This window comes from Gadus morhua, chromosome 5 (assembly GCF_902167405.1).
Source record: "Gadus morhua chromosome 5, gadMor3.0, whole genome shotgun sequence".
Taxonomy (NCBI): Eukaryota; Metazoa; Chordata; class Actinopteri; order Gadiformes; family Gadidae; genus Gadus; species Gadus morhua.
Window position 1 is genome coordinate 7,284,103 of NC_044052.1, and position 14,091 is coordinate 7,298,193.

General features: G+C 46.7%; 1 protein-coding gene across 2 annotated transcripts in view; it reads right to left on the bottom strand.

Moving 5' to 3' along the window:
* Positions 1–14,091, bottom strand: part of pxdn (peroxidasin) — a 55,108-nt gene that overhangs the window by 32,525 nt on the left and 8,492 nt on the right. Inside the window, exons 2-6 of one of the 2 annotated variants that reach the window (XM_030356204.1) lie at positions 11,026–11,097; positions 10,077–10,148; positions 5,835–5,906; positions 3,181–3,252; positions 1,305–1,376 (exon numbers count right to left, since the gene is read on the bottom strand). In XM_030356204.1, the coding sequence (XP_030212064.1) occupies positions 1,305–1,376; positions 3,181–3,252; positions 5,835–5,906; positions 10,077–10,148; positions 11,026–11,097 (360 nt within the window). The remainder of the gene's footprint in view (positions 1–1,304; positions 1,377–3,180; positions 3,253–5,834; positions 5,907–10,076; positions 10,149–11,025; positions 11,098–14,091) is intronic. The other variant, XM_030356205.1, reaches the window with a different exon arrangement.

The window sequence follows — 14,091 nt, forward strand, 5'->3', positions numbered from 1 at the left end:
CCGGGTTATGTCTTCGCCGCTGCCACGGTTACAGACCAGCAGTGCACGACACAAGTTTTTCTTTTTGTTGGTGCGTGTTGAAGATCCTCCAGGTGCCTTCGCTCCCCGTGGACATCATCGACCCCATTCGCAAGTCGCGGTGTTGACATGTACGCCGATGAGTCGAGACAGACTTCTTGGCGGGATCGTCGCCTTGACATCCCACTGTGCCTCGTAATGTACCGTGAACAAACTGTGAAGAACATCGGATTCTCTTGACCTCATCGGACACAGAAATAGCGGTTCACTCTTGAGTAAGTAAGGACAGTCGCCCAAATAGTTTAGGCTGCTCCACCGCAAACCAAAGTAACAACCGCTGAAAGGGCTGTTTGCGCATTTTGTTTGAGGATCGTTGGTGTCAATGCGCCAACCCCAGTGTGTCTCATTGGGTATAATACAATGGAGCGTGTTTTTTCTGAGGGTGAAGGGCTTCGGTGGTTCTCCGGTGGGTGTAGTTCTCACTCAGAAACGGTGCAGAAAAAAAGGGGAAGAGAATGAAAGGCCTGGGGAACTAAAGGCCCCCGGACACAATCCTCCTCGTGGCCAGAGAAGCGTGAGAAAGGCGGGGTGCGCAGTGGCTCTGATGGCACACAACCAAACACACACACACACACACACACACACACACACACACACACACACACACACACACACACACACACACACACACACACACACACACACACACACACACACACACACACACACACACACAGCATCTCCACCTGGCATTGGAAGCATTAGATTGGGGGGGGTTTCGGGGGGAGGAGGGGACTGAGCTAAGAACCGTGGACAAGTGCATTACCAATCCTCCAGCCCCTCAGCTGTCTTTTACACCCCCACCTCCTCCTCCCTTCCCCCCATTTTCCCAAACTTTAAAATGGCTGGCGGGGTAGCTGATCCAGCTGATCCAGCTGATCAGCTCCTACTGGCTGCGGCAAACATTTCCTAATGGCCAACTCTGGTATGGACATCGTCCAGCGCGACTAATACTAAGTGCTAGTGTCCGCTTGTACAGACTCATACGCCCGCTCCAGTTTGCTGAGCAGGAAACCCTTTATCATATCTATGAGTAACGCACATTCCCTCCATGGGTGACCAGGACATCTGAAAAAAAGCTAAAAGAAAGAAAAACGTCACCACAGCGGGCGTTTTCAAACGCAAGCCGCTTCGCTGAAATGGCGGTTCTGTTTATCCAGTTCCTGTAATACATCCATGCTTTACCCCCCCCCCCCCCAACTTAAGAGTGGATGTCATCTACTCACAGTCTTTTCATGGACTCAAGGTGAGTGAAGGTCCCTGGGACCAGGTGAGTGATTCTGTTGTTGTGCAAAAACCTGTAGGGATGGTAGAGGGGGGGGGGGGGGGGGGGGGGGGGGGGGGTGAAGATGAGAATAAACAGAGAGAGCGGAGGACGCTGTGTCTAAAAGTTGAAATATGATTAAAGTTACACACAAACAGTGTACTTCCAAAGCCTGGGTTGAGCTTGGGTCATAAAACGTCTGGAAAAGTTAATTTCACTTCCAAAAATTGTTTGAGAGCTATAACAGGGACGGGTGGACAGATACACCGCATGTGTACAATGTTATTTATGGAACAGATAAACAGATAGCAGGAACAATTTCTTTCATGACATTCAGAGCATGCTTTGCAGAGATTTATTTGATATCATATTTCATTATGCGCATGGGACATGAAACATAATCAGTTTCCCAGGCATTCTATTGATGCCTAGCCCACGCTAAAAATAGTCTAATCTTTGCCTTTAAAGGAAGACAACGAAATAATAATCATGATAACAAGGTCAGTCCTTGGTGGGGAGGGAGGCATGGGGGGTGACCCATCACATGGATGTGGTTTATTATCTCCTCTGTAATTCTTTCCACAAGCGATCTACCCTCGCTCTTGGCTTCCATCTTGACAAACCGAATGCTTGGACTGTTGCTATAGTGATGACGCCTAACAAGAGCCCCTGCGCCTGGGATTCCCTTCCAGCCTCCCGGTCGTTCGCAGGTGTCGCCCTCCTCATTTTCCACACTCCCTCTCTCTCTCTTTTTTCTTTTTTTTACCGAAGCTTGGAACGCTGAAAAGACATGATTCCGGGCGCTGGTCGTAAACGAGGGATAATGAAACAGGAATTGAACGAGGCCCTCGATGTCCATCGGGACATCTGTTTTTGAGTGCGAGACGCTTCGGAGCCAATGGTGGTTCTGAATATGGGGGGGACAGCTCTACGTCCGCCGGGGTCAGCAAGCGGAGCTGGAGAGTGGCAGGTGGCTCGGCCTGTGGTTACAGCACAGCGAAAGGTGCTCTTTGATCCCTTGATTAGGAAGGAGAAAAAGTGACTTCTCCATTGAGACTGTAAGCAATGACGATGCCAACTGAGAGCACGCCTCTTGAGGTTGTATATTTTCAGGGAAAACCGCACAGAAGGATTATCGTTAGGGCGTTTCCTAGCACTGATTTGAATTGCCTCCGTTTACCGTTCGATCGAAAGCAGAATGTGCTTTTAATTGACGGTCGTCAGTGTAGCAGTTATATAAGAAACAGAAGGACTGTTCTGTATTGTCAAACAATGTGACACAAGGTCACTTATGATTACCGGCCCTTAGCAACCGCTCCAACTCTATCCCATGAACACTCATGGGTTCAATATCCAGGAAGTGTTCTCCACTTGCTCTCAGTTGTTCATTAACCTATGACTACAATACAACAACACACAAATATAAAGCACAAGGGAGTCATTGGAGCCGAGAGTCAGTCAGCTGGCCTCCGCTTACGGGAAGCCTCTTAGTGCGTCTTCAGGGTCTACGAGAGGTCAAACAGATGTCCCGGTGAACACAACCGAAACATTCAGGTGTCTCTGCTCCGACAGACAACCGGGATTTGTCTGGCCAAAAACACTTCATTCCACCACGGAATAAATTCTCGTCATCCCTGTTGGTTCTTCCCCCGTGCCCTGTTCTGGAATATGTCTGTGCTCGTCCGAATGGCAGCCAACAAGCATTCGATGAATGTCAGAATACATGACTGTTTACCTTTTCTTCCAATATAAGCAGCAAGAGCTACACAAACCATGCCTGTATAATGAGCGGGGTCACTTCATTACAAACAAAATGAATGGATGACAAACAAACTCACAGGCGTTCCAGCTTTGGCAATTGGGTGAAGGACTCTGGCTCCAAGGACTCAATGTTGTTGAAATGCAGGTACCTAAGGAGAGGGGCGGGGGGGGGGGGGGTGCAGGACAAATCAGGATTAGTGACGGCTCTGGCGACACCCCTCCGAAACACTGGGGGTACACTATCCTCTTTTCCCGGTGCATTCTGGGAATGGAATGTCGACTAGATCAGTTTGGGGGGAGGCGTTGGGGTACACTTGGAATGATTGAAGATGTTCCCCTTTTCCATCTCAACGATTCCATGCCTGGAGGTTGTGTTGTATGTCTCTTTCTGCTGTATCTATCTGGTCGGATACTTCCGGACACGGCGGCGCCTTTTTACGCTTCGAGACAGAGAAGACTTAGGGTTCTTGTTTTTTTTCCAGGTTCAGGTATTCATTCAGAGACAGGTTGATATATGGGGGGCCTGGAGCTGCATGTCTGAAGGCTAACAGTAAAATGGAACGGCCCAGGGGTGAAAGGCACGCACACATTGGGCGGAATGCATACGTTATTCATGCCCCGGTACCTCTTTGAGCTGGGAAAACATAAATCAGACCGGCTTGTCAACAAATAAAGGGTTAGAAATGAAATCCAACTGATAGCGATGAGCTACATTGTAAGCGTTCAGTTGGGCATCATGCTTGTTCAAGGAGGAAAAGCAACAGTCAAGGAAGCCGCATTAGCAGGGAAAGTTAAATAGAACACGAGACTCACAATTACGCAGAGCATATATACAGCCGCCTATATGTCCATGAAACCATAGCAACACAAGAGCCAGATCGAGATTCTCGTACATATCGGGGATGTTGACACAGCATCAGGGTTCTTTTTCAACCTTCATTATTTGGAGAGGAAAATTAGATAAAATACGGGATTAAAGTGTGCCGTAGCAATGGGCTGATATAACCCCTGTATAACTACAGAAACTAGCCAAGTTCAGAGGAGACATGTTAAGGTTTAGGGATGTTCTCTTAGAACATTTCATGGCTGTGTTTCCTTTTTGAGGGGGGAGGGGGGGGGGGGGGGGGGGGGGGGGTATTTTGTGAGAATAACTCAACTGAGATAAGAACACTTTCCAGTTTGTTGGAGGGTTAGGAATCGCAGTCTTTCTTGGTTAAATATTTCTGATGTGTGCTAAGGTTTGTTTGGCCCTTGACTTGTGATGTGGCCTTTGTACGCTCCACACAACAAACGAGCATATACTGTAAATCAACATCCAACCGTTCCTTCGGGTCTTGTTGATGGGACTTTCTTTTAATCGGTACATGATTTGAAGAAGGTGGCCCCTCCCTTAATAAAGCTTGTGTCTTTTGGAGAAGCTTCAGAAGCTGTAGCCCAGCAGAACGGTAAGAAGGTTGGGGCGGGGTGGGGGCTTATAAATGTGTTCATCTGCCTAGAAACTTATCAACCACATATAAAAGCCTTCATTACTGTGGCAAAACTGGAAACAGCTGCGAGGCACGGAGCCTAGCGCTGGAAGCGGTTGCGCTGAGTGAATTAGCCATTTGTTCTATGTTGATGGGGGCTACAGTGAGTCGCAACCTCCCATCCAGGGTTAGGCAGGCCTCATTTTCTTTTTAAGGAGACGTTGCATGTCAGCCAAATTGCCCTGCGGTAAGGGCATGCCGGTCCCATGGAGTAGTTTGCCTGCGAGCATAAACGCTGTTCCGCCATTTCTTCTTTTTCATCCGGAGAGGTCACGTCAAGTGTACGTATATGAGATTTAAGAGCACGGTTGGATACGTATCCTCAATGTTGAAACATCCTGAAACATCCTGAAACGTTTGGTTAAGTGTTGTAATCCTGTAGACGTGCAAATTCCGAGCATTCTTTAACAACAGTCTTTTCTTAATATCTCATATCTCAAATATCTCGTTCACACAATTGTGTTTCGAAAATTAAACTACAATATATCGAAGAAAGCGTTTAATCAATTAAGTCATGTTCTTCTGAACATTGCAGAATCTGATCTTTTTTATTTAAGCTCGTGATTTGAAGTGAAAGCCACAGCGTCGTCTGCCTGTTGCCGAGAGACGGTCAGGGCTGGAGGCGGGACAGGAAGTCATGCTTTAAGCGGAGGTCAGGCGCACCCGTCTGCTGTGGCCGTCACACATGCGACACATGCAACAGAAACAACAACATCAACAACAACCCTAAGGCAGGTTCGAGGCGACGAGATCGGCGTCAGATCAGAGTAACACGGGCCGGCCGCACATACGCTCATGCACGGTGCTGGTGCTGGGGGGGGGGGGGGGGGGGGGGGGGGGTGGAGGAGGAGGAGGAGGAGGGCGAGGAATAATAATAACAAGGGGGTCAATATGGGGTCCGCAGCCCCAGGTAACAGCTGTTAGGAAAAGGAGGCCTTGCCGTCTCTATTGATTGTCACAGGGGACACTTCTTAATTCACCTAAGGACTCGTGTTAGATCTGTGGGGGTGGGGGGTCTTTAGGGGGGGGGGAGAACCTTGCAGATCTGACTAGGCGACGGGCATCATGACACCTTAAAAGGAAGGAGGCAAGGCAGGGGGGGGGGGGGGGTTGGCAGACAGTCAGATGACAGGGCAGAAGGAGTAGGGGGGTTGGCGGGGCGAGCAGGTGGGAGGGGGACGACGGGGAGGAGGCTGGTCACTTACAGTTGCTCAAGAGCCACAAGCCCCTTAAATGCTTGTCTGTCAATTGATTGGATTTCATTCTTGTACAAATAGCTGAAAGGAGAGACGTTTGGTAAGATTAGTAACACACATTGGACACGTGTGCACACATGTACAGCAATAGTAACATCTGAATTCCCTCTTGGGAGTATGTATCCTGACTTGACTATTCTTTGATAATTGTTTTAAAATAAATATGCATATTGATTACTTTTTGGCTGGAATGTCAGGTTATGAAATTCGACTTTGTTCAAGTAGTATTCAAAAATCTAAATCCATGCAGTTTGATAGCAGCCCTATAGTAGTACGACTATCATTGCATGAAGATACTAAACCTTGAAGAACATTGTCGCTGAAATGAGCGGGCTGCTTATTTCAGACAAGCAACTCTCCTTTCAACTACATGTGTGCAGCTAAAGTACAAAGACAGTCCATAGCAAAACATCAAGCAAACAAGCAAAATGTCAGAAGTGCTTGATCCAACATTTGTTACATGAATTGACCAAGCATGAATGAGTCATTTAAATAGGATCCAAACACGGCGGTTTCCCACGTTGATAGGGTCCTGGCTACGCACTCTCCCCTACCGTGTGAACTGAACCTGCTAATGAAGGCCATGTGTAGCACAGCAATAGTCACATCTGGAATATGTGACCGCACCCCAGCAAATTAAAATCACCATTGGGTTATTTGTCTTAAAAATCCTCAGTGTAACACCAGCGTAGGTTCATTGTTGTGAGGCAGAGTTCAGAGAGACAACAAAAGGCCCTCACACAGAATTCATTCAATGTTTAACCATTTTAACATTAACTAGTAGAAAAAACTGATTCAAATATATTGAAACGATTCTATTATTCTATTATTATACTACAAAGGACCAACAACCGATTAACCCTAAATCCAAATGTGAAACCATTTCTCAATGAATTCCTTAATTTTGCGTTTAGCCCAAAATGTGAACGGGAGAGAGGGCCTCTGAGAGATTAGCGTGATGTTTCAGTGCTGCGTTACACAAACACTGTGGAAACACAGGGGGGAAGTGCACGCATTCCCCTCCTCCCTTTTATATGACAAGGAAACGTGACACTGAACCAGCAATGCCCTCCGGCTCCAAGCTCCTTTCATGTGCTCTTTTGGTTTTGACTTGGGTTGGGGGTTTGACTGCAGATACCCATCTCCCTCACGGCTGACGTGATGCACGCATGGAAACACAAACACACCGCAGATCCCTTTCTGTCAAGGCTCAAACATCTCAGTGATTTGGGGTAATGTTTGTCATGTGTGTGCATGTGTGTGTGCATGTGCGTGTGTGTGTGTGTGTGTGTGTGTGTGTGTGTGTGTGTGTGTGTGTGTGTGTGTGTGTGTGTGTGTGTGTGTGTGTGTGTGTGAGTGTGTGTGAGAATTCTATGAGATGTACCAGGTGTGAAAAGTGTGATTCAACCCCACATCTTTCGGGATAAGACAACCCTCCGAGTAATCAGAGTCAAGCATGTGGGTTCTCTAATCAGTGTGAGCTGCCCTGAGGTCAGCTAATGCTGTCAATCCGTTTCAGCTGGGTCAATGCAATTCATGTGTTGGAAACATGACAGGACCTTTACTCTCTGATCGTTGAAATGTCCGACCCTCGCTTGTATAGGGGCCAATGTTTACCGAAGAAAACTCGAAATTCTAAAAAGTATGCCAAAACCCCCTAGCCAGCACTGGAGCAGTAGTATGACCTCCCATTCAAAACACATCTAACTAGCAATCCGACTTGTGTGTACGATACATATATCATCCACTGCATGTGGACCGCGGTGTAATTGGCGTAAGCTACGTCCAAAAATGGAACATTGCATTAATAACATATTCCATGACATCTGAAAGAGAGGTCCAAAAGGCAACCAGAGAGTTTGGATTCATCTATCAGCTTCCAGGACTCTGCGGTGGACCACAAAACATAGATTGCAGGCTGCCAGCGCCTTTTGTTCTGTTGCTCTGCGCGCGCACATGCATCATCAACTAAAGGACGGCCTGGGAGGCGAGGGGGTGGAGATGGAGGTGGGGGGGAGGGGGAGGCGTGAGAAACCGGATTTCAGAAGCTATGGGGTCCAGGCTTCGGGGGGAAAGAAACTAACGGCGGTGGTTAGGGGTCTGTGCGTCGAAACCCCTATAAAAGCGCCCACTTATCATATCGACAGCAAGAGGTTAGCCGCCCCGCCATGGACCACAAACATATTTGCCGTCAAGAGCCACATGAGAGAGATCAATCTTTTACCATAATGTCTTCTCATTCTTGAACGTGGTCCAGGAAGGATACTCCCCCCAACGACCCTGATTACCTAACCCGACCAGCATCGGCAGAGCTGGCGCTGGCCTTTCTTAAGGGCTGATTATGGTCCCACGTTCACACAACGCAAGGGGATTACGGACCCGTTGCGTCCTTGTGGACCCTCCTTGCGCCCCCCCGCAAAGGCCTGACGTGCGCCTCCCAAAAAGTTGTTACCTTCCGTCGAGGCGACGCAGCAGCAAGGGCTGTCATTGGCCCGCTCACTAAAACCTGACGCAGAACTGGAACAGGTTTACGACTGTGTCAACCTGTGTGCGTGGTCCTTGCGGTGCGTGACATGGGACCATAATCAGCCCTTTAGTGTCAGCCCAAACACCAGGCCTGAAGTCAAGGCGGCCGACAGACTCCCATCCGGAGTTCAACAGACTAAATCACTCATATCCACCTCGTTCTGTATTGGTCCCCGTGTTTTTCCCGGGAAGGATCCGCCGTAAACAATCAAGTAACGACGTAAGACGTTTGCTCTAATGACCGCAGCCTGACCCTTTGTTTGTTCGCGCGGGCGGGTGGGCGGGTGGCCTTTGCAGACACTCCCGGGCCTTGAAGAGGATGTGGAAGACCCCAAGGGGGTAGGAGGTATTTATAGAGCTACAAATGTGGAGGTGGGAGATAAAACCTGGTCCAATGCTGTAGTTGATTCGAATGAGAAGGAAGGGATTGAAGGGTTGGGGAGCACTAGGCTGGGACAAAGGTTTGCGGGTGGGGCTGGGGGGGTGACTGTGTGGCCCTCACTAATCACAGGGGCCTGGGGTCCCTGGCTGGCTTCAGATGAACTCCGCTTTTAAAGGGGCAAGGGGCCCTGTAATTACAATAACTCCTTAACAGCCGCCAGAGTCGACCCCACCTCACTTACTGCCGGTTGGTAAGGGATGCTTTCTTAGAAGGAGGTATGTGTGCTTGTGTGTGTGTGTGTGTGTGTGTGTGTGTGTGTGTGTGTGTGTGTGTGTGTGTGTGTGTGTGTGTGTATGTGTGTGTGTGTGTGTGTGTGTGTGTGTGTGTGTGTGTGTGTGTGTGCGTGCGTGTGTGTTTGCTTGGTTGCTAAAAGAAAGAAAAAGAACAAGGAACTGTCGAGGGTCATCAAATAATGGTCAAACCGTGACCACTGGCAAGCCGGTCTCCAGAACGACACTTGGTGAGCTATTTATGAGCCCTAATCAACCCCTCTGAGACCTCTCCAAGACGTCCTGTACAAATCTTTGTTTGGCGGAATTAGTTGTTAAGCTGTGTTGAATTACCGAGTTTTAAAATGACTGCCAAAGTCATAGCGAGACCCGTAACATCATTGTTGGGCTCTAGGCAAAAATAACAAATTAATGAAGAAATATCTTTACGACAAGTGGAGCTCTTAAAACAACCTCTGACCCACAGAGGGAAGGGGGACGGGTCCGCGGCGACCACGAAGAGGCAGGGGAGGTAGGGTGAGACATCTTAAGAAAGATTCCCCCGACCAGACTGTAGACCACAGACGGTTCACTGCCAGCAGGTTTTGCAATGACTAATAAAGTCATCACCACCACAAGAGCACGAGACAGTGAGGGGGGGGGGTTGGTTTGGTAGACTCTTTTTGTAAAGCACACCTTCTCGGTTTCGGTCACTCAGCATTGTGCCGGCGAGCTGTGTCTGCGTTTAGGACGCTGTGTGTGTGTGGTGTGCGTGTGTGTGTGTGTGTGTGTGTGTGTTTGTGTGTGTGTGTGTGTGTGTTTCGATTTCCACAGCGCAGCACTCCAGGCATGCGTTTGCCACACTGAAGAAGCAAAGGGCTCAACCACTGCTTCACCGGGAGATCCTTGTCTGCACATCAAGACCGACAAGACAATGAGCACGGCCGCATTATGCCAAGATCCATCACTTGACCTCCAGAGCTAAATGAGATTGACATAAGAGGCCAGACTCACAGATATTTGAGGTTTTCCAGGTCTTCGAAGGCTCCCCTGGGAATCCCTCGTATGAGATTGTTGTTGAGGAGTCTGCCAAAGGGGGAAAACTAATTAGTGTGTGATGTAAACAGACTAAGACAAGATACATGGTTCCATGCCAATACTAATACTGTTATAGGCTGTTTATTTGTCAATAATATATTTATATATATTATATATAAAAGAGTAGAATATATCAAAAGTAGACAATGACCTTTGACATTGAAACAAAGTCTAGATTTGATTTGGGGGGAATGTTTAGATTAATACAATACATTTTCTTTTCTGTGTGTTAATGCAATGAAGACATACAAATGAAGACAATGAATACATAATCAATAGTGTATAGATGAATGGACAAAGGACAGCACATATAACCTTAATAAACGTATAAAATAAATACTAACTATATGATAACGAGTGAATGCCAATAATTAGTCAGCCAAGTTGACCATCAGTTCAATATGAATGATAGCATTATACACAAAACTACATTTATTTTGCAAGTTAATCTAAGCAAATCAGATATGTGTGATTCACTTAAACCACCAAGTCAATAGAAATGTTCATTTAAAATGCGATGGCTCTGGAAGAGAATCTTGGCCCTGTTACCAAGACGTTAGCAATGCCCTGTCTAGCAGGCCAGAACATATGAAAAATGACCCAGTCAAGGAAATGGAAAAATACATTCCTGCCAGATTAAGAGCTTGCGTACATGTGTGAAACAACAGCAGAGCATTGAATAACACAGTCGGTCTGCGTTTGTTAACTTATAGCGTTGCTTCAATGATGCAGTGGAGGCAGAGTATTTTAAGTCATGCCTAGGGGATTTTCTTGTTGAAAATTTGATATCTCGTTTTCAAAGTCAGCGGTGCCATCGCAGAACAACAGCTTAAATCTCCTGTGGTCTTTCGAGTGAAGCACTTACAGTGTGTTGAGGTTCTTGAGTCGTCTGAAGGAACCGGGTTGCAAGTCCTTGATTTTGTTGAACCTCAAGTCACTGTAGGAAAAAAGAAAGAAACACAGCTGATCAGAACATCTTCCCTTTGGGACACTTAATGAGTTCTACCATTTGTTTGACATTAAACATCAACATGTGAGCTCTCATGTTAGTTTTGGGGAATGCCAGAGATAGGCCGATATCACCAGGGGGTTGAGAGGGGAGGAGAGGGGGGGTATATCATCTACATTTAAGATAAATGTGAGTACGCCGTGTTCCCTTAACTCTCGTAAAGCCATTTTGTAGCGTGAGAAAAGCGAGGCGTGAAGCACCAGACATCTATGAGGTAATAACCATGAGGGATGATAATGGCACTCATTACTCATCCCCACAGAATGCTGTTCATCATGCTTTAATCTTACGGGTCGGGGGTGATACAGCAGACCACCTTGACATTGGACATGGCTGTCTCCTTAGACACAACTCTAATAATAACCCTTCGCAGTATGACAGAGGAAGACTAAACATGTCAGAATAGTCATGTGTGACAGCGCAAACCACCTTCACATGGAAAAATATATGCATAAGCCCCGTCAAGGTTAAATCACCCTTTGCCCCAAGTGGCATTAGGGGCCGTAGACAGTCTTGGTAAGCCGAATCTGGACATTTATGGGCAAAGCAAAGTGTGTTTGTAGAACCTTGGCTCCAAGTAGCTTGACCTCCCAGGGGCAGTAATTGACCAAAATCATCTTCACGTGAGGATTGAGGAAGTTGAGATAAGAGTGTGAACAAATGTTCCTCAGGAGGAGGTACTCAGTGCAGGAAAAGCAGGGAGTTAGAGCCCAATCTGCTGCGTCAGTGCTCAGTGAGTTCCCACCGCTGAAGCCATCCCCGTCCCTCCTGATAAGCGATGGCTGATGCTACAGCCTTCAGCCGCCACTTTCAGCAGCCCTTGCAGGTGGTCTCAGCCAGTGTGGCCTTTAGAGACAGACCGACAGACAGACAGAGAGACAGACAGATAGACAGATTGACAGACAAGAAGAAAAGACAGAAAAAAAGAGAATGAAAGAAAGAGGGCAAGAAAGAAAGAATGACAAAGAAAACAACTGGTAATAATGCCACTGAGCAAAGATTTCAATTACTTCTCTGAGAAGGGAGTACTAGATGAACTTTCCTCCCCTTTCCTCCCTCCGTTAAAAAGCATGCCTTCAACGGCATCTTGTTTTTGTTGTTAGCCAACTGACCTTAGAACGTAAGTACTCATGGGAGGCTGGGTTCCAAAAATGCAAACACACTGGATTTGTCTACGTGCAAGCGCAGCGGAAATCTGCCAGTTGTTAGGCCTTGTTCTATCAGAGTGATAGAACAAACAACTGCTATGAGATGGAGCCTCTAGTGTGGGACTTGAGTGGGTGGGTTTAGAACAAAAATAAAGACATTATTTGTACTACTATGAGTACTATACATGAATAAAAATGGTCACATCTTTATAGTGTAATACATCTACAGTACATCTACAGAGGCGCACACATCCTTTCACCGGATGGTTTGAATTGAGCTCATTCAGGGCAAGCTATATATTTCTAGTTGTTTGCATGCACAACAGGCAATTGAAAAAACAAAATTGAAACTATACATTACATTCCTGACGGTTTTTTTTCTGTCTAGAGTTTCTGGGAAAAGCATGGGGCAAATAACAAAATGACCTGATTCCATAGCCAGTGAAATGTTTATTCTCTCTGTAAAAGCCCATGCATATGGATCCTATCAGAGAGACAGAGAGAGAGAGAGAGAGAGAGAGAGAGAGAGAGAGAGAGAGAGAGAGAGAGAGAGAGAGAGAGAGAGAGAGAGAGAGAGAGAGAGAGAGAGAGATTTCATATATTTCCCTTAATATATAGGCTCTCTGAGCTAGACACAGGGAATGTTTTTGTGAGACCGATTGTTTAGGTAAGTAAGAGAGTCTGCAAAAAACCTTTCTCAACTCAATTTAAGAAGCTCTGCCTTCTGGCATTAGGAGAGATCCTATTAGGTGTCAATTAAATTCCACTATGTCCCAATGTATGTCCAGGTTGGAATGCACAAGGAAATGACCACCCACAAGCCTGAAGCTGCAATGTGCTGGATGACGTTGGCTAGTCACAGCCTCACAAAGGATTTCTCGTTGGGAGATAAGGACAAAGGGTCCCGCCACTCGTGTATTGTCTTGAGGTGAGTGGGGTGTCATGGGGGAGTCCCTAGAGCGATGGAGACTGAGATGCAGGGCACTGAGGTAAGCTTTGTTTTGGCCAAAGGGAACACAGTGCGCTGAAGTGGACACACTGGGGCCAGGGGCTGACCGAGCATCTTGTTGTATACATGTATATGTGTGTGTTTAGTTGTGAGTGTATTTTTGCATGACTATGAAATTGCATGTGAGAGCATGCTTTTGTGAGTTGTATAAGTCGGAGAGAGAGAGGGAAATAAGAGAGACAAGAGGGAGAAATATTCAGAGAGTAAAGAATAAAGATTCTAGGTTTCAAAGATTTTCATTGAAAAACACAGTACGAAAGACCAACCCTCCTTTATGTCCGGTCATTATTCAAGGTATAAGTTACCATGCATTGAGAGACTGAAACAGTATCTTCCAACTGTTTAACAATAGGAACACTGGAGAAAACCTCAAGAAAAAGGGCTGGCCAATATATTACAGATGGCCAAGCATATGTTAAAAACCCTGCTACAACCCAACTTACACTATACACCATCTTCCACAACACTACACCCAACAATGATTGCATACATATTGCAATGGATGGTCAATGACTTCCTCTTTTGGGGAAATAAGTGTTATCTTTGTTCACAAGCCAACATAGATCCATGTATGTGTAAATTGCCGTCACTTGCGGAACATTTGGTAGACCTTTAGGGCCGAAAAACCCTCAAAGTTGACATGAAAAGGTCACGACCAGATTGTCTTGAGATGAAAGTGTGCCTCACATCACTCCCTCTGTATTTGAGAAAGAATACATGGCTTCGGCTGGGGTCGGGGGGGGGGGGGGGGGGTGTCATGCAACA